Source organism: Scyliorhinus canicula, chromosome 9, assembly GCF_902713615.1.
Source record: "Scyliorhinus canicula chromosome 9, sScyCan1.1, whole genome shotgun sequence".
NCBI classification, from domain to species: domain Eukaryota; kingdom Metazoa; phylum Chordata; class Chondrichthyes; order Carcharhiniformes; family Scyliorhinidae; genus Scyliorhinus; species Scyliorhinus canicula.
The window spans coordinates 78,645,707-78,664,069 of record NC_052154.1 but is presented as its reverse complement, the minus strand read 5'-3'; the positions used below and the strand labels follow the sequence as shown (position 1 = coordinate 78,664,069).

The 18,363-nt window shown below is 51.2% G+C and overlaps 1 protein-coding gene across 14 annotated transcripts in view; it reads right to left on the bottom strand.

The window, feature by feature from the left end:
* LOC119971451 (cyclic nucleotide-gated cation channel beta-3-like) overlaps window positions 1-18,363 on the bottom strand; it is a 284,057-nt gene that overhangs the window by 110,665 nt on the left and 155,029 nt on the right. For all 14 annotated transcript variants that reach the window (XM_038806991.1, XM_038806994.1, XM_038806996.1 and 11 more), the window contains 2 exons: window positions 16,941-16,977; window positions 3,529-3,691 (listed from right to left, as the gene is read on the bottom strand). In XM_038806991.1, coding sequence (XP_038662919.1) covers window positions 3,529-3,691; window positions 16,941-16,977 — 200 coding nt within the window. The remainder of the gene's footprint in view (window positions 1-3,528; window positions 3,692-16,940; window positions 16,978-18,363) is intronic.

Here is an 18,363-nt window from a genome sequence, read left to right as displayed (position 1 = left end):
AGTGGGGGACAACTTGTACATGCACATGAAGGACAAATGGTGGCATATAATCATTTGAGCTGTTTCTGTTTTCTTGTGATCACAAATCCTACTTCCACATCTGCCGATATTCCAGGTGGTCAACTTGCTGCATGTCATGTTCTCTGATCCAAAATGGTTACACAATCCATCATGGGGCTGGCACGCATTTCACTAACATTCATCTAATGTGTCATGTGAGAGTACCTTTAAGAAATAGGTGCTTATGAAATGTACCTTTAAGAAAGTGGTGTTTGTCAGTGATGTCAGAGTGTGGGTGGAGCTGGGCTGTGCTGTCTGTCAGCTTTTTACTTTTGTTTCAGGATGTTTGCTGCAGGGTGTGTTTTAGTTTCGTTTTCAGTGTTGGAGCTGAAGCCTGATAGAGCAGGTGTACTGTTGATCTCTTTGCCATGAAAAGACTATCTCTTGATCATTTGGTGAATTCGGAATTATAAATGTTTTCAGTAGTGAATGTAAACCTAATGTGCTTCTATTAAAAGGTGTTTATTTTGTCTTCTGGATGTTGTTTGGGAAGTTATTAAGGATTACTTAGTGTTGTATTCTTTGGGGATTGTATTTGAATTGATGGTTGCTAAGATGTGGGGCCTCACGGTAGCATGGTGGTTAGCATCAATGCTTCACAGCTCCAGGGTCCCAGGTTCGATTCCCGGCTGGGTCACTGTCTGTGTGGAGTCTGCACGTCCTCCCCGTGTGTGCGTGGGTTTCCTCCGGGTGCTCCGGTTTCCTCCCACAGTCCAAAGATGTGCGGGTTAGGTGGATTGGCCACGATAAATTGCCCGTAGTGTAAGGTTAATGGGGGGATTGTTGGGTTACGGGAATGCAGGTTACGTGGGTTTAAGTGGGGTGATCATTGCTCGGCACAACATCGAGGGCCGAAGGGCCTGTTCTGTGCTGTACTGTTCTATGTTCTATGTTCTATGTTCTATGTTCACTGTATGTTTTGAAAAGGTTAACTTGAGTTCATAGAATAAACATTGTTTTGCTTTAAAAAATACTTTTTGATTTCTGCTGTACCACACCTGTAGAGTGGCCCGTGTGCTCCCCATACCACAATCTATTAAAAATTGTGGGTCAGGTGAATTCCATGATACACTTTGGGGCTCTCTAAACCCTGGCCCATAATGAATGAGACAGCAATCCAGTAATACGATTAGACTCCTCTAGATAATCACAAAGTAATTTATTGATGTGAGAGTTACTGTGAAGTCTCCATTTTAGTTTCCTTTTAAATTTAGCCTCATTTGATCAAGGGAAGAAAAAAAATCACCTGATTGCTACAGGGTATATGCTGCATGCTGTAGTGTGTCTAATATTATTAAATGTGTTTCTAACAATAACAATGCAGAACATTGGTTTGTAAATTTTTATGGCATTTTGGTGCAATAAAGTATGCACCATTGTATTACACTTTTACTTGTCAGTGTGGGTATTGACTGTTGGACATTTACTGCAGATCCTTAAACAAAACTGAATACACAATGCAAATAAAGGAGAGAAAAGTAATGAGATTGCCCCTGTGCAGGTCATTATTAATTCAATGGGGGCCGGCTCAGCAAAGTTGGCTGGACAGCTGGTTCGTGATGCAGTGCAAGGCTAACAGCACAGGTTCAATTCCTGTACCAGCTGAGGTTATTCATGAAGGCCTCACCTTCTCAATCTTGCCCCTCATTTGAGGTGTGGTGATCCTCAGGTTAAATCACCATTAGTCAGCTCTCCCCCTCAAAGGGGAAAGCAGCCTGGGACTATAGTGATTTTAGGGGATGGTTTAGCTCACTCGGCTAAATCGCTGGCTTTTAAAGCAGACCAAGCAGGCCAGCAGCACGGTTCAATTCCCGTACCAGCCTCCCCGGACAGGCGCCGGAATGTGGCGACTAGGGGCTTTTCACAGTAACTTCATTGAAGCCTACTTGTGACAATAAGCGATTTTCATTTCATTTCATTTCATTTTCATTTACTAACGATGAATTGTGATGGGAGGAAGTAGGATGGTGAGTGACTATGATATTAGCAATGTCAATCAGAAATGGCAGAAGAAGTTGGCATTATTTCTGGGTTTCTAACTTTCCAAAATCTAATAAAAATGGAAAGCTTTCTGTTTTCCAGCAACATAAGTGAAAATGCCCCAATGCATAAAGCAATGCTGGCAGGACAAGCACTATTGGACTGTTGGATATTACTGCAGATCCTTAAACAAAACTGAATACACAATGCAAATAAAGGAGAGAACAAGCAATGAGATTGCCCCTGTGGCGGTAAGTACTAACTCAATGGGGTTTTCAGCCTTTCTGTGTTCTATATTGAATAGTGTACAATTTCAGCCAGTTAACTCCAGCACTATCATGTGCACACTCGGGATGCCTCAGCCTTAATTTTGCTAATTTGTGCCAAACCTCCCTGGATTTAGGTAAGTGGAATTTTTATTTATTTATTTTTTTTAAATTTAGATTAGCCAATTATTTTTTCCAATTAAGGGGCAATTTAGCGTGGCCAATCCACCTACTCTGCACATTTTTGGGTTGTGGGGGCGAAACCCACGCAGACACGGGGAGAACGTGCAAACTCCACACGGACAGTGACCCAGAGCCGGGATCGAACCTGGGACCTCAGCGCCGTGAGGCGGTTGTGCTAACCACTAGGCCACCGTGCTGCCCAAGTGGAATTTTTATGCCAGTGTGGATTTCTCAGTAGCTTTTTTGAAACTTAAGTGTAATGGTTCTCCATGAATCAAACAATCGGCTGACTGATAAAAGAACCTGGGCATCTTTAGTCCTAGTTGCCTTTGATTTTACCTTTGGGACCATTTGCTAAAGAAGTGGACATGGTTGATTAAATAAATGTAAGGTGCAGATGACTCTCAGACATCCATTCATCAGTGTATTATCTTCAAACTCTTCCTGACAACCTGTTCCAGTTGTTGATCAGTCCAAGTGTAAAGAAAAGCTTTCCAGTGCTTGTCCTGAAGTTATTCGTCCCAGCTCTGAATCTGTACCTACCTGCCCAGGTATACCCACAAGTTTTGTTCTGAGACTATATTCTTTAGTATCTTCTACATCACTATAAGAATGCCTTGAGATGTCTCTCTTTGATACTGGTGATTAGTCTCACTGGCTCCTTGCAGAATTGAATTCAACTGGTTTTACAATATACTCTGGGATTTTATTTATTTTAGTAATGTCTGCTTCTGTTTGTATACGATAAGCAAGTTAACATTCTAAGTCTCTTTCCCATGACATGTTGTATTCCAGTTGGTCTTGCTTCCCATTTTTATTTCCAGTTTGCAAATTGACCTTATTGAATTTCATTTGTCCCTGCTCAGCTTAGAGTCAAACCCTTCCAAGCTCTCTTTGTAAATTATCTACACTGAGACTGAAAACCCAGAAACTGGGGGAACAGGAGGAATTTTAGTACAGAACTCTCCAGCATCAACTACGTCATCTCACCAGTTAAACACAGTTACCTTTACTCACTGCTCTTAGTTTATGCTCATACCTTTGTGATGATTTGGAGACACAAGGCACTGTAAGTGTCTGGCTCTTGTGCGGTGAACAGGGGACTTTAATTGGTGGCAAGTTGCTATGTCCGGTTGTTAAGGTATGCCCTTCAGAATCCACAACTTCAATGTTAACTGAGGGCCGGGAAGTCGTAGGACGATCTACAGAGAAAAGGAGGAGTTAGATGGAGGTAAAATATTGACCAAAACACTTGAAGTACCAGTCAGATACTCATTCCAGTATGAGTATTCACTCGCTTCCCAAAATACATGTTTATTTGATGCCACCACATACAAAATACTGCTTCAGATTATTACTGAAAGACTATTTCAGTGAGGATAATCTATCCTGAGAATCTGACATTGGGGAACTGAACAAACTGCATTATAAACACAGTGCCTGCAAAGTATCAACACTACATTAAAACTCCAAGAGAATTTCTAAGCCAGTACTTGGACAGATTTTTCCACTTCAGAAAACACCTGGATGCTATCTCTTTAATTGCCATTTACTTGAAGAAAGATGGTGAAGAATGTCACTACGCCAGAAACTCAGGGTAATGCTTTATGGACCCAGGTTTGAATCTCACCACAGCAGATAGCGAAATTTGAATTTAATAAAAAAATCTGGAACCAGAAGTCGACTGATGATATTGAAACCATCATTGATTGTCAACGAGAGAAGGAAGTCTACCATCCTTACTTGGTCTGGCCTACAGACTCCAGACCCAAAGCAATGAGGTTTATTCTGAATTGGCCGAGCAAATCACTCGGGCAATTAGTGTTGGGAAATAAATAGTCAAATGCAAGGGTTCATAACCTTTAAATTAGAATGAGGCTATTCAGGGATGATATCAGAATCATAGAATCATAGGATTTACAGAGCAGAAGGAGGCCATTCGGCCCATTGAGTCTGCATCGGCTCTTGGAAAGAACACCCTACCCAAGCCCACACCTCCACTCTATCCCCATAATCCAGTAACCCCACCCAACACGAAGGGCAATTTTGGATACTAAGGGCAATTTAACATGGCCAATCCACCTAACCTGCACATCTTTGGACAGTGGGAGGAAACTGGAGCACCCAGCGGAAATCCACGCACACATGGGGAGAACATGCCGACTCCACAAAGACAGTGACCCAAGCCGGGAATCGAACCTGGGACCCTGGAGCTGTGAAGCAGCTGTGTTAACCACTATGCTATCATGCTGCCCAGGAAGCACGTCTTCACATAAAAGGTAGCTGAAATCTATAAATATGGTCCCCTTAAAAGCTGTTAAGGCTAGTGGTCAACAGAAAATTTCAAAACTAAAATTGATAGATTTTTGTTGGCCAAAGGAATGAAGGGTTACAGGACAAAGATGGAAAGATGGAGTTCAGCTACTGGTCAGCCATCGTCTCATTGAATAGTGGAGCAGGATTGTATGGCCTACTCTTACTCCTTTGCTCTTATTTAAATCTGCTTTTATAAATCTTGTCTGATGAACATCAAATACTTCAATCTTCAAGAAATATCAGAGGTGGGTTCTAGGCCATTGGTTTTCAGGCCTCAGGGAAGTTTAAGGAGGCCAGTAAGGGGTCACTAGCCCAATGCAGAAATTATGAAGATTATTTTATGCAAGTATCTGAGATATTGACCATACCACAAACAAGACTGAAGTTAAACACAGACAGGACTAAAACAAGTACAGGCATTCACACAAAACCAAACATTTTTATATGCAAAATACAAAACATGAAGCAATCAGCAACATAATGCACATTATGTTCACCTATACAATGCAATGGAGACCATTCCTCAGTCAAGAAGTTGGGGTTTATGACCCCAGATGCTTGCTTCCTAGGGCTAAGTGGAGGTAACCGATTGCTGGAAGGGCGGTAGCTGGGCACATTGGGTAAATCTAAAGCATACTGGGAATTAGGGGTGGAGCTTCTGGATGTCAGCGGCACATCACGAACGAGATGGACTAATTCTACGTCTTTACTTCGTTTAGGCATGATAGTAGTTACTGGGGATTTACTGTGGCTCAAGCAATAAGCATCTGTAACTAAAAAGCAAAAACAGGTTTAAGTATTGAATTCAAGGAGACCATATAGTGCACACTAGACTGTGTAGCGCAGCATACAGCTTAATACAGACTGTACCACAACATATTATAACAGACTGTCACACATGCTATGCACTTCATCAAAGACAATACCACACCTCACACTGTACTGCATACCTCATCGCAGGCTATGTTGCACACCACATCTCAGACTGTGTCACACACATCGCAGACTGGGTTGCGCACCACATCGCAGACTGTGTCGCACACCACATTGCAGACTATGTCGGACACCACATCGCAGACTGTGTTGTACACCACGGGCGGGATTCTCCGCTGGCGGGATTCTTCGTTTTGCCAGCACCCGGGGGTTTTCCGATGGCGTAGGGCTGCCCCACAATGGGAAACCTCATTTACCGGCCAGTATTACGGAGAAGCCCGCTGGCGGGTCGGGGCAGAAATGTGGCGCGGTGGGGAGGAGAATCCAGCCCCACATCTCAGACTGTGTCACACACCACGGGCGGGATTGTCCATTTCTGAGACTAAGTGTTGACACCGATGCAGAATTCGTGGACTTTCATGACAGTAAAACTGGCGCCGGCACCACGTGGAACACAATCGATTCCAATGAGAAACTCCCCGGGATTCGCTAGGCCCAAGATTGACACTTGGCAGGCTGACAAGCTGCAACCACATATACACATTACAAACCCCACGAACACTCATCCCGGCCAACAAGATGGCACTGGTTTTGCTGGAGCACGCCCATACAGCTGTACGACCCGTAGCCCGAGGTTCATAGTGGGCTGTTAACAGCATGTGCGGCTGCATGGTTGCCTTGCCGGCTGCAGCAATGGTGTTCCCTGCCCGTCCATCCCAATCTCATAGCCCACCTCCAGACCACCCCACGCTACTCCACCTGCCCCTGGCAGTAGTCCCTGATGCACGATCAATTGTACAAAGACTGGAGTTGGATACAACTGAGGTTTATTGCTCTAAGATGCGAGGCTTCCCACAGCCGCTGGCGAAATGGCCGCTGAATGGAGGATACACATATTTATACTCCGCCTACTGGGCGGAGCCAACAGGCAGGGACTACCGGTGAACCTGTGGTACAGGTGCTACCTTACATCACCTAATACCGGTGTAACAGTGGTTTACCACAGTCCCCCGGCCCAGCGGCACAGCTGTCAGCAAACTATGGTGATGTTGGACACTTTCCATACCACCCTCCCTCTCCCTCAGCAGCCATGACACCGGGTTCATGATTTTGAAAGCACAAGTGAACCACTCCATCAAGAACCTGGCCCATCAGAGGCGGAGCATCGCGGAGGTCCCAGAGAATACCGGGTCAGGCCCGCTAATGATATGCAAACAGTGTTTACTGTACCTGGGTTCCGGGTCACATTCATGCCTCTGTCGAGGTGACGGAGAATTGCAATTTGGCATCAAATCGGCACCCGTCGCGATTTTGCATTTGGAACCTATTCTCTGCACAATCGCGTTTCCTGATTTTGGCATCAGCCAATGGAGAATCCTGCCCTACATCTCAGATTGTACGACACACCAAATCTAGACTGTACCTCACAACGCATCTGAACCTGTCCCACATCTCACACTACTGTGTACCTCATATTAGACCAGTGTGTTTCAAACCGTTCTTCTGGGGACTCACTTTTACCAACCGGCAGACCTTCGGCACCCAAGCTGGCCAACGTTCACAACCCATGTTGGGTGCACACCATTATTTCTTATTTTTAATGCGGCAGGTGAACCTGCTTCGAAAGAGAAAATGCTGGAAGATCTCAGCAGGTCTGGCAGCATCTGTAGGGAGAGAAAAGAGCTAACGTTTCGAGTCCGATGCCTCTTTGTCAAAGCTAACAGACAGAGAAAGTGGGAAATATTTATACTGTGGAGTGAGAATGAAAGATGAGTCATAGCCACAGAAACCCAGGGAAACCGGGTGCTAATGGCCACAGAAACCAAGGGGAAAGAGTGCTAATGACAGTCCCCAGAGGGAACAAAAGGTGTGAATGGCCAAACAGTAGAGAAACTAACATCAGAGGGTGAACTGTAGATGTGGGGAGGGGAAGGGGGAAGCAAAGAGGAGAAAGGGTAATGAAAGGGGGAAAAGATGTGAAAAGCCAAACAGCCCAGCGAGTCTGCTTGGCCCCCACAATTTCACTTGCTTTGTCATTCAATGTTACATTTCTGCTTAGGCCTTCAGCTGACAATTTAAGTTCTCGCTGCATTCTTTGAAAAAAATCAGGAGATTTGTCCTTGAACACACCATGCTTAGTCTTCAAATGCCTTTCAAGATTCTAGGCTTGTAAACTTTAATTTGCCAGTACCTCCCTACATATAACACACATTGGTGTTCATTCTGATTTTCATTGGCTTAATTAAAGCCATACCTCAAGAAATCATCTTTCTACTGCGCCCTATTTCAATTTGTTCTTAATTGTTTGTTCACAGAAGCCCAGGAGCTCAGGATACAGCTCACACTACCACTGCTTTGTCCTGCCATGGACTCTCCTGGAACGCTTACTCCAGCAGATTCAATTGTAAGATCCTGGCCTGTTTGTGTCTCTCGCCTTCTCTTTCTTATTACAAAATAATCCATCTTCAGTTCTTCACACAGTCCGTTGCTTGCTTGTGGGCAGCTACAAAATGCAGGAATCTCTCCTCCATGATTTTCTTCCAGTGTTGACAGGAGGCAGTGTCCCAGGATGGAGAGCCAACTGCCTAACAGGCCTAGGAGGAGGAGGTACCAATGAGGCGCTGCAAGAGGCCTCGTGTGCACTAACACCGTCTGTCATTTGAGGAGCTGCTGGACAGGGCATGCTGTCCAAGACTCCAACTGAGCAGAGAGACAGTGCAACATATCTGCCAGATGATGGCACACCTGGCACCGCGGGGGTATGGGGGAGACACCTGCTCCCGACGGCATCAGGTGATGGTCGCCCTGAATTTTTATACAACAGGGTCCTTCCAGGCGCCAAGTGGGGTCCTGTCTGGGATCTCACAGACCTCGGTGCACAGGTGCATCCGTGCTGTAACGGAGGGCCTATATGCCCAGGCGCCTCAGTACATCCATTTCAATGTAGACTGAGCCCACCAGGATGCCCGGGCTGTGGCGTTGGCCGTCATCGGTGGGATCAACGGAATGCAGGTCCCCCTATGAACACCTGCAGATGACAGGCTGCTCTACACAAACTGAAAGAGGTTCCTCTCGATGAATGTGCAGCTGATATATGGCTACCAGCTGCGCATCATTCACCTCTGCTCCCGATACCCGGTCAGTGTGCACGGCGCCTTCACCCTGGCACACTCGGCGATTCCTGACATGTTCGAGATGCACCCCCTGGCTGGGGGAGGGTTGGCCCCTGGCACTGGCCGACGTGCCATAGACACAGAGGAAGGTAGATCAGCCCCAGAGGAAGATGGGTCAGTCACTTGCTCATGTGACTCAAACCCAGAAGGTGGTGGCACAGTCAATAGATGATGTGGTGCTGTCCCAGACTCCTCCAGGGTGGTGTGGGGGTGAGGGTGGTGTTGGGGTGAGGGTGGTTTGGGGGTGAGGGCGGTGTGGGGGTGAGGGTGGTGTGGGGGTGAGGATGGTGTGGGGGTGAGGGTGGTGTGGGGGTGAGGGTGGTGTTGGGGTGAGGGTGGTGTGGGGGTGAGGGTGGTGTGGGGAAGAGGGTGGCGTGGGGAAGAGGGTGGTGTTGGGGTGAGGGTGGTGTGGGGGTGAGGGTGGTGTTGGGGTGAGGGTGGTGTTGGGGTGAGGGTGGTGTGGGGTGAGGGTGGTGTTGGGGTGAGGGTGGTGTTGGGGTGAGGGTGGTGTGGGGGTGAGGGTGGTTTCGGGGTGAGGGTGGTGTGGGGGTGAGGGTGGTGTGGGGGTGAGGGTAATGTGGGGGTGAGGGTGGTGTGGGGGTGAGGGTGGTTTGGGGTGAGGGTGGTGGGGGTGAGGGTGGTGTGGGGGTGAGGGTAGTGTTGGGGTGAGGGTGGTGTTGGGGTGAGGGTGGTGTGGGGGTGAGGATGGTGTGGGGGTGAGGGTGGTGTGGGGGTGAGGGTGGTGTTGGGGTGATGGTGGTTTGGGGGTGAAGGGAGTGTGGGGGTGAGGGTGGTGGGTGTGAGGGTAGTGTGGGGGTGAGGGTGGTGTTGGGGTGAGGGTGGTGTGGGGTGAGGGTGGTGTGGGGGTGAGGATGGTGTGGGGGTGAGGGTGGTGTGGGGGTGAGGGTGGTGTGGGGGTGAGGGTGGTGTGGGGGTGATGGTGGTGTTGGGGTGAGGGTGGTGTTGGGGTGAGGGTGGTGTGGGGTGAGGGTGGTGTGGGGGTGAGGGTGGTGTGGGGGTGAGGGTGGTGTTGGGGTGATGGTGGTGTTGGGGTGATGGTGGTGTTGGGGTGAGGGTGGTGTGGGGTGAGGGTGGTGTGGGGGTGAGGGTGGTGTGGGGGTGAGGGCGGTGTGGGGGTGAGGGTGGTGTGGGGGAGAGGGTGGTGTGGGGGTGAGGGTGGTGTTGGGGTGATGGTGGTGTTGGGGTGATGGTGGCGTTGGGGTATAAAGGTCTCACTTCCTCGTCCACGGCTGAGCTGCACCTCGGCGACCTCCCTTTCTTCGTGCCCGCCACGTTCATGACCCTCTGCTCAGCCATGGGCCGCCAGTCCGGCGGTCCCCCTTCTGTCTTCTCCCGCACCCAGCAATAGAGCGTGGCATTCTCCTGGGGGGTGAGGCGGGGGATCAGAAAACAACAGTGTTAGACAGTAAGACTCATGCAACCCAGGGGGTGGAGGCTGGTGGCCTCAGTGGCCAGGACACCCAAACATGGCAGCCGGTATGGGTGCCGGCATGTAATGCAGGGTGTGGGTTCGTCCGCCCTCTGGGTTATAGGGGGTAGGGTTATGGGTGCGTAGGATGGGGTTTGGTGCCAAGAGCACAGAATTGCTTACGCACCCTGGCCGCCCCGAGGAGGTTGTCCATTTTGTTTTGCATTGCTGGCTGGTCCGGATGGTGTTGCTGACGGCACTGGCCGCCTCTGCCACCTGCGCCCAGGCATGATGAATGGGAGCGGCTGGCAGCCTCCTTCCCAGGCCAGAGTATAGAGTCACCCTCCTCCCCTCCACGTGTCCAGGAGGGTCTCCAACTTGGCGTCTGTGAAACGTGGGGCTGCGTGTCTGGCTGCCATCTTGTTGGCTGGGATGGTGTGTGTGGGGAATGAAATGTGATATGTGGCTGCAGCTTGTCAACCATCTGAGTATCAATTGGGAAACCGGCGAATCCGGCACTGTTTCTCATTAGGCTCGATTGTGTTCCATGTGGCACCGGTGCTAGCCCCTTAACAGTAGCAGAATCAGTCCAGGTGTGGTGCCAGTTTTGCTGTTGTGAAGGTCCAGGCATCAACACTTAAGGCTGGATTCTTCATCGTACAGTGGCGGGAGGTATGTGATGGTGAGTGGTAAGCTGCAGGGGGAGCGGGTGGTGTTGGTGAATGTTTACGCCCCAAATTGGGACGATGCGGGGTTTATGCGGCGTATGTTGGGCTGCATTCCGGACTTGGAGGTGGGGGGCCTGATCATGGGGGGGGACTTCAACACGGTACTGGATCCCCCATTGGATCGATCCAAGTCCCGGACGGGTAGGAGGCCGGTGGCGGCTAAGGTGTTGAGGGGATTTATGGACCAGATGGGGGGGTGGATCCCTAGAGGTTTGCGAGGCCAAGGGCCAGGGAGTACTCGTTTTTCTCCCACGTACATAAGGCCTTCTCGAGGATTGATTTTTTTGTCCTGAGCAGGGGGTTGGTTTCGAGGGTGGAGGATTTGGAATACTCCACCATTGCCATTTCAGATCATGCCCCGCAATGGGTGGACCTCGGGCTGGGGGAAGAGAGGGACCAACGTCCGCTCTGGCGCTTGGAGGTGGGGCTGCTGGCAGATGAGGAGGTGGGCAAGAGGGTTCGGGGGTGTATTGAGAGGTACCTTGAGGCCAATGACAACAGGGAGGTCCGAGTGGGGATGGTCTGGGAGGCATTGAAGGCGGTGATGAGGGGGGAATTGATATCCATCCGAACCCATAGGGAGAGGGGGGAGCAGAGGGAGAGGGAGAGACTGATAGGGGAGATGGTGCGGGTGGATAGGAGATATGTGGAGGCTCCAGAGGAGGGATTGCTGGGGGAGAGGCGTAGCCTTCAGGCCAGGTTCGACCTATTGACTACCAGAAAGGCGGAAGCTCAGTGGAGGAAAGCACAGGGGGCGGTGTATGAATATGGGGAGAAGGCGAGCAGGATGCTGGCACACCAGCTCCGAAAGCGGGACGTGGCCAGGGAGATTGGGGATGTGACGGATAGAGCTGGGAAGGTGGCGCGGAGGGGAGAAGATTTTAATGGGGTCTTCAGAGACTTCTATGGGGAACTGTACCGGTCGGAACCCCCGGTGGAGGAGGGTGGAATGGGGCGCTTCTTGGACAAGCTGCGATTCCCGAGGGTGGAGGAGGAGCAGGTGGAGGGACTGGGGGCACCGATCGAGCTAGAGGAGGTGGTCAAAGGGATAGGGAGCATGCAGTCGGGGAAGGCGCCGGGGCCGGATGGGTTTCCGGCGGAATTTTATAAAAAGGTATTTGGACCTGTTGGGTCCGGACCTTTAACGAGGCAAGGGGGGGGGGGGGGGGGGGGGGGGGGGGGGTGCTTTGCCCCCACCTATGTCACGGGCGCTGATTTCCTTGATCCTGAAGCGGGACAAGGACCCTCTGCAGTGCGGGTCATATAGGCCGATTTCGCTGCTAAACGCCGACGCTAGGCTGCTGGCAAAGATCCTGGCCACTAGAATAGAGGATTGCGTGCCCGAGGTCATCCATGAGGACCAGACGGGATTTGTGAAGGGAAGGCAGTTGAATGCGAACGTGCGAAGGCTCCTCAATGTCATTATGATGCCGGCCATGGAAGGGGAGGCGGAGATAGTGGTGGCGTTGGATGCGGAGAAGGCCTTTGATAGGATTGAGTGGGAGTATTTGTGGGAGGTGTTGGAGAGGTTTGGGTTTGGGGAGGGGTTTATCCGGTGTGTGAGGCTGCTCTACGAGGCCCCGATGGCGAGTGTAGCCACAAATAGGAGGAGGTCGGAGTACTTTCGGCTGAACCGGGGGACGAGACAGGGGTGCCCCCTGTCCCCTTGCTCTTCGCGTTGGCGATTGAGCCCCTGGCCATGGCATTGAGGGAGTCAGGGAACTGGAGGGGCCTGGTGCGGGGTGGGGAGGAGCATCGAGTGTCGCTGTATGCGGACGACCTGTTGCTGTATGTGGCGGATCCGTTGGGGGGGATGCCGGAGGTGATGAGGATTCTTAGTGAATTCGGGGGTTTCTCTGGGTATAAGTTGAACCTGGGCAAGAGTGAGTTGTTTGTGGTGCATCCGGGGGATCAAGAGGAGGGGATTGGTAGGCTCCCACTGAAGCAGGCAGGGAAGAGCTTCAGGTACCTAGGGGTCCAGGTGGCTGGGAGTTGGGGGGCCCTGCACAAGCTCAACCTCACAAGGTTGGTGGAGCAGATGGAGGAGGAGTTTAAGAGGTGGGATATGTTACCGCTGTCACTGGCGGGGAGGGTGCAGTCCGTTAAGATGACGGTGCTCCCGAGGTTTTTGTTCCTGTTCCAGTGCCTCCCCATCCTATCCCGAAGGCCTTTTTTAGGAGGGTCAACAGGAGTATCACGGGATTTGTGTGGGTGCATGGGACTCCGAGGGTGAGAAGGGTGTTCCTGGAACGGGGCAGGGATAGGGGGGGGCTGGCGTTGCCCAACCTCTGTGGGTACTATTGGGCTGCCAACGCAGCGATGGTGCGTAAGTGGGTAATGGACGGGGAAGGGGCAGCATGGAAGAGGATGGAGGTGGCGTCCTGTGTGGGCACGAGCCTGGAGGCGCTGGTAACGGCGCCGTTGCCGCTCCCTCCAACGAGGTATACCACAAGCCCGGTGGTGGCGGCTACCCTCAAAATTTGGGGGCAATGGAGACGACATAGGGGAGAAGTGGGAGGCTCGATGGAGGCCCCGATACGGGGGAACCATCGGTTTGTCCCAGGGAGCATTGATGGCGGATTTCTGGGCTGGCACAGGGCAGGGGTTAGGAGGTTGAGGGACCTGTTTGTGGAGGGGAGGTTCGCGAGCTTGGGGGAGTTAGAGGGGAAGTTTGGGCTCCCCCCGGGGAACATGTTTAGGTACATGCAGGTGAGGGCGTTTGCCAGGAGGTGGAGGGGTTCCCCTTGCTGCCCCCACGAGGGGTGCGGGATCGGTTGCTCTCGGGGGTGTGGGTTGGAGGAGGGAGGATTTCGGACATATACCGGGTAATGCAGGAGGTAGACGAGGCCTCGGTGGAGGAACTGAAGGGTAAATGGGAAGAGGAGCTGGGTGAGGAGATTGAGGAGGGGACGTGGGCGAATGCCCTAGAGAGAGTGAATTCCTCCTCTTCCTGTGCGAGGCTTAGCCTCATACAGTTCAAGGTGCTGCATAGGGCCCACATGACTGGGATGAGGATGAGTAGGTTTTTCGGGGGCGAAGACAGGTGTGCTAGGTGCTCGGAGAGCCCAGCGAACCACGCCCATATGTTTTGGGCATGCCCAGCGCTGGGGGAGTCTTGGAAGGGGGTAGCAAGGACGGTGTCGAGGGTGGTGGGATCCAGGGTCAAGCCAGGCTGGGGACTCGCAATTTTTGGTGTTGCAGTGGAGCTGGGAGTGCAGGAGGCGAAAGAGGCCGGTGTTCTGGCCTTTGCGTCCCTAGTAGCCCGGCGGAGGATCTTACTCCAATGGAAAGATGCGAGGTCCCCAAGCGTGGAGGCCTGTATCAATGATATGGTGGGGTTCATTAAATTGGAGAAGGTGAAATTTGCCCTGAGGGAATCAGTACAAGGGTTCTTTAGGCGGTGGCAGCCTTTCCTGGACTTCCTGGCGGAACGGTAGGGAAATAGGCCGGCAGCAGCAGCAACCCGGGGGGGGGGGGGGGGGGGGGGGAGGTGGGTTTGGATCGGGGGGGGGGGGGGGGGAGAACTGTGTACAGGGGTTAGTGGGATGTGGCGGGTGTTATCTCTTTCCCTTTTGTTGTTTGGGTGTTCTTTTGTTTTTTTTCTTTTGTTTGTAGTTGCTTTTGAAGTTGGGTGGGTATTGTTCTTGGGGTGTTACCGCGGTTGTTTTGTTAATAGAGTTGAGATGTTTATATTTTGTAAAAATGTCAATAAAAATTATTGTTTAAAAAGAAGGCTGGATTCTTCGATTTTGAGGCTATGTCTGGAGGAAGTGTCTAGTTCTACAACGAAAAAGTCGGCGGCGCCCATGCACTGATGCTCCGCCTGGTGGGGGACTGGCAGCCATGCCACCTAAAATCCCCGCTTTACCTGCAGAAAATTGCCAGGTCCGTGGCCACCCATGCGCACGGCGGCAACCTGCAGCAGCCACGCCGTACAACATGCCGCCGGCCGCGTGTGGACCAGACCTGTCAGATAGTGCCCCCCTGCAATCCCCTGCAAACCCCCTCGCCACCCCTGGGCCACCTCGCACAGCCTCTGCCGAAGTCCTCTTGGCCAGCGGAACGCCCTCGACTGTGGCAGTGCTGGACACAGTCCATAGCCGCCACACGAGGACATGCGACCGACGCAGTTGGGAAATCCACCCATCAGGGGCGTCCCAACAGCGTGCAGCATACTCAGCGATTACACCATTTTTGAGGAGGTGGAGCATCCGATTTGGTGTAAAAACGGATTCGCCCATTGGCAATTGAAGAATCCCTCCTTTAGTCTCAGAAACAGAGAATCTCGCTGAGTGAATTTTGTCTTCTATCTCTGAAATTAGATTTTTTTTCCATTCATATACAGAATATGGACATCACTGGCTAGGCTAGCATGTGTTGCACATCTTTAATTGCCCTGGAGAAGGTGGTGGTGAGCTGTCATTTGGAACTGCTGCAGTTCTCAGTCTCAATCTAGGTCTCGGTACACCCAGTGTTATTATGGAGGGAGTTCCAGGATGTTGACCCAGTGACAGTGAAGGAATGCCGATATAGCTTCAAGTCCGGATGATGAGTGGCTTGGAGAGGAGCTTCCAGGCGGAAGCGTTCTCATGTGTCTGCTGCCCGCATCCATCAGATAGTAGAGGTCTTGGGCTGAATTCTCCGCCGGTGGGATGTTCCATTTTGCTGGCAGCCCGGGATTTCCCGACGGCGTGGGGCTGCCCTACAATGGGAAACCCCATTGACCAGCTGGCATAACGGAGAATCCCGCCGGAGGGGTGAGACAGAAATGTGGCATAGCGGGACGGAGAATCCAGCCCCTTGTGTTTGGAAAGCGCTGTCTAAGGAGTCTTGGTGAGTTTCTGCACTGCATCTTGTAGATGGTATACACAGCTGCTACTATGCGGCAGTGGTGGAGGGTGTGAATGCTTGTGGAAGGGGTGCCAATCAAGCGGGCTGTTTGTCCTGGATGGTGTCGAAGTTTTTCAGTGTTTTTGGACCTGTTGCACTCATCCACACCAGTGGAAAGTTTTCCATTACATTACTGACATGCTTGTAAGTGGTGGACAGGCTCACCACAGGATACCTAGCCTCTGTCCTGCTCTTGTAACTACAGTTATTGCTAGCTATTGATAATGGGTGATTCAGAAATGGTAGGCACCATTGATGTCAAGTGGCGATGGTTAGAATCATAGAATTTACAATGCAGAAGGAGGCTATTCGGCCCATCAAGTCTGCATCGGCCCTTGGAAAGAGCACTCTACCCAAGTCCACACCTCCACACAATCCCCATAACCCAGTAACCCCACCCAACCTTTTTGGACTCTAAGGGCAATTTAGCATGGCCAATCCACCTAACCTGCACATCTTTGAACTGTGGGAAGAAACCGGAGCACACGGAGGAAACCCACGCAGACAAGGGGAGAACACGCAGGTAATTGATGAAGCAGCTGAAGATGGTTGGATCTAGGACACTACTCTGAGGAACTCCACTGATGTGCTGGAACTGAGATGATTGACACCAATAACCACAACCATCATCCTTTATGCTCATTATGATTCCACCGAGTGGAGAGTTTTCCCCTGATTCCCATTGACTCCAGTTTTGCTAGGGTTCCATGATGCCACACTCGGTCCATTGAGCAGTCACTCTCACCTCTCCAGGTTGAATATCAGTTCTAAACTTCAAGGTCAGTTAACAGAGAGAAAATTAATTGTGTGTATTTGCTGCAGTAAATTTTTAATCCATTTATAAAGAACACTAGTTTCATAATTCAAACAAAATCCTCCAGAGTGTCCAAAGATCTATGTAGCCCAAAAAACCATAAATGATACATTTGCAACAAACCAACAATTCTCTCCCATTAGGTACAGATGCACTTTGAGCACTTACCTCCTTCATCCAATTCAAGCATCAAAATCTCCTCCTCCTTAATTAAAAAATAAAAATGAGAAACAATGAACATGAACGATAAACTATCTGATTGATTACCTTCACAAAAATATTTGTCAAATTAATTTTGTTTGTTTGTATGAAATAATGGGAGCGATTTAAAGGCCGCATTGCGCTTAAGCAAGGGCACAACGAGGTGTAAAATCGCGGGAGGCCAAAATCGAGAACCGCGCCAGGCACCGATCTGTTTATGATCTAACCGGCCCACTCCCGTTGGTGAAATCAGGATTCCACCGTAGTGTGGCAAGAAACCAATAATCACCACTTGAACCCAATCCATCCAATTAACGGGAGCGACCCCCTGTCCAACAGCCCACCGTGATCTGATGGCCTCCCCAGCAAGTAGTCACACAGATGCTGATTAGAATACCTTTTAAACACATGAAGCTGGGAGGAGGGCTGCAGCGGGGACTCAAGGAGTGGAGTAACCATCATCGCCCACAGGCAAAGGACCCGGGAGCACTGGGGTTGCTGCCCCGGTGCTCAGAGGGGAGGGGGGGGGGGGTGAGGGAGCCACCGGGGGGGCTAGCCTTGTTCGTTGTGGGCTGCCATCGGCGGGGGTTGCGAACGGGGGGGGGGGGGGGGGGGGGGGGGGTTGGCTGCCGGTGGCCTGGGCTCGGCTGGGGGTGGAGGAGGGGAAAGATGGGTGTCTCAGCCCCTGCACGTCCACCATGCCAACCCCGGGACCATGTGGTTCCGTTTCCAGGAGCAACCCCTGCCCCAGTGTGCCTTACCACCTACAATCCATACCTCCCTCTGACTGTGGAGGCCGCTGGGCCGTGAATCTGATGACTATAGCTAATATGGAATTGGCAATCGTAGTTAAGTGAGCACTTCACACATGCCAAGTGGATCCCCATGGGTAGGCGTGCCATGTAGCATGTATGGGTTATTGCCTAGCATCCCAATCAGACTGTGATGCCTTGTCACTGTGCCTGAACACTTCAGGTGGGAACACCTAGGACACAGCGGCCAACATCTGAACACCGAGGGGCTGGGCCCCAGCATCGCCGACATTTCCACGACCAGAGGGTTGGTCTGTGCACGGGGGAGGGGACCAGCGCCTGATCCAGGTAACGTTATAGTGGGTGGCTAAGGTAGAGTCTGGGGTCCGGTGAGCAGATGGGGATGCGTGGACAGGATGTGCCAGTTGGGGAGGGGGGGGCAATGGGGGGACTGGAGGATCCTGAGGTGGAAGACACCGCTGGTTGTGAGTCTCATATTCTCTCCCAATTCCTTACAGATATTAAACAGTATGGATGATATCTTGGACCCCGCGGAAGCTGCCTCGAGGTGCAGCTGGCAGGTCAGGCAGCCAGATGGAGGAAAAGGCAGCAGCAGCATTCATAGAATCCCTATTGTG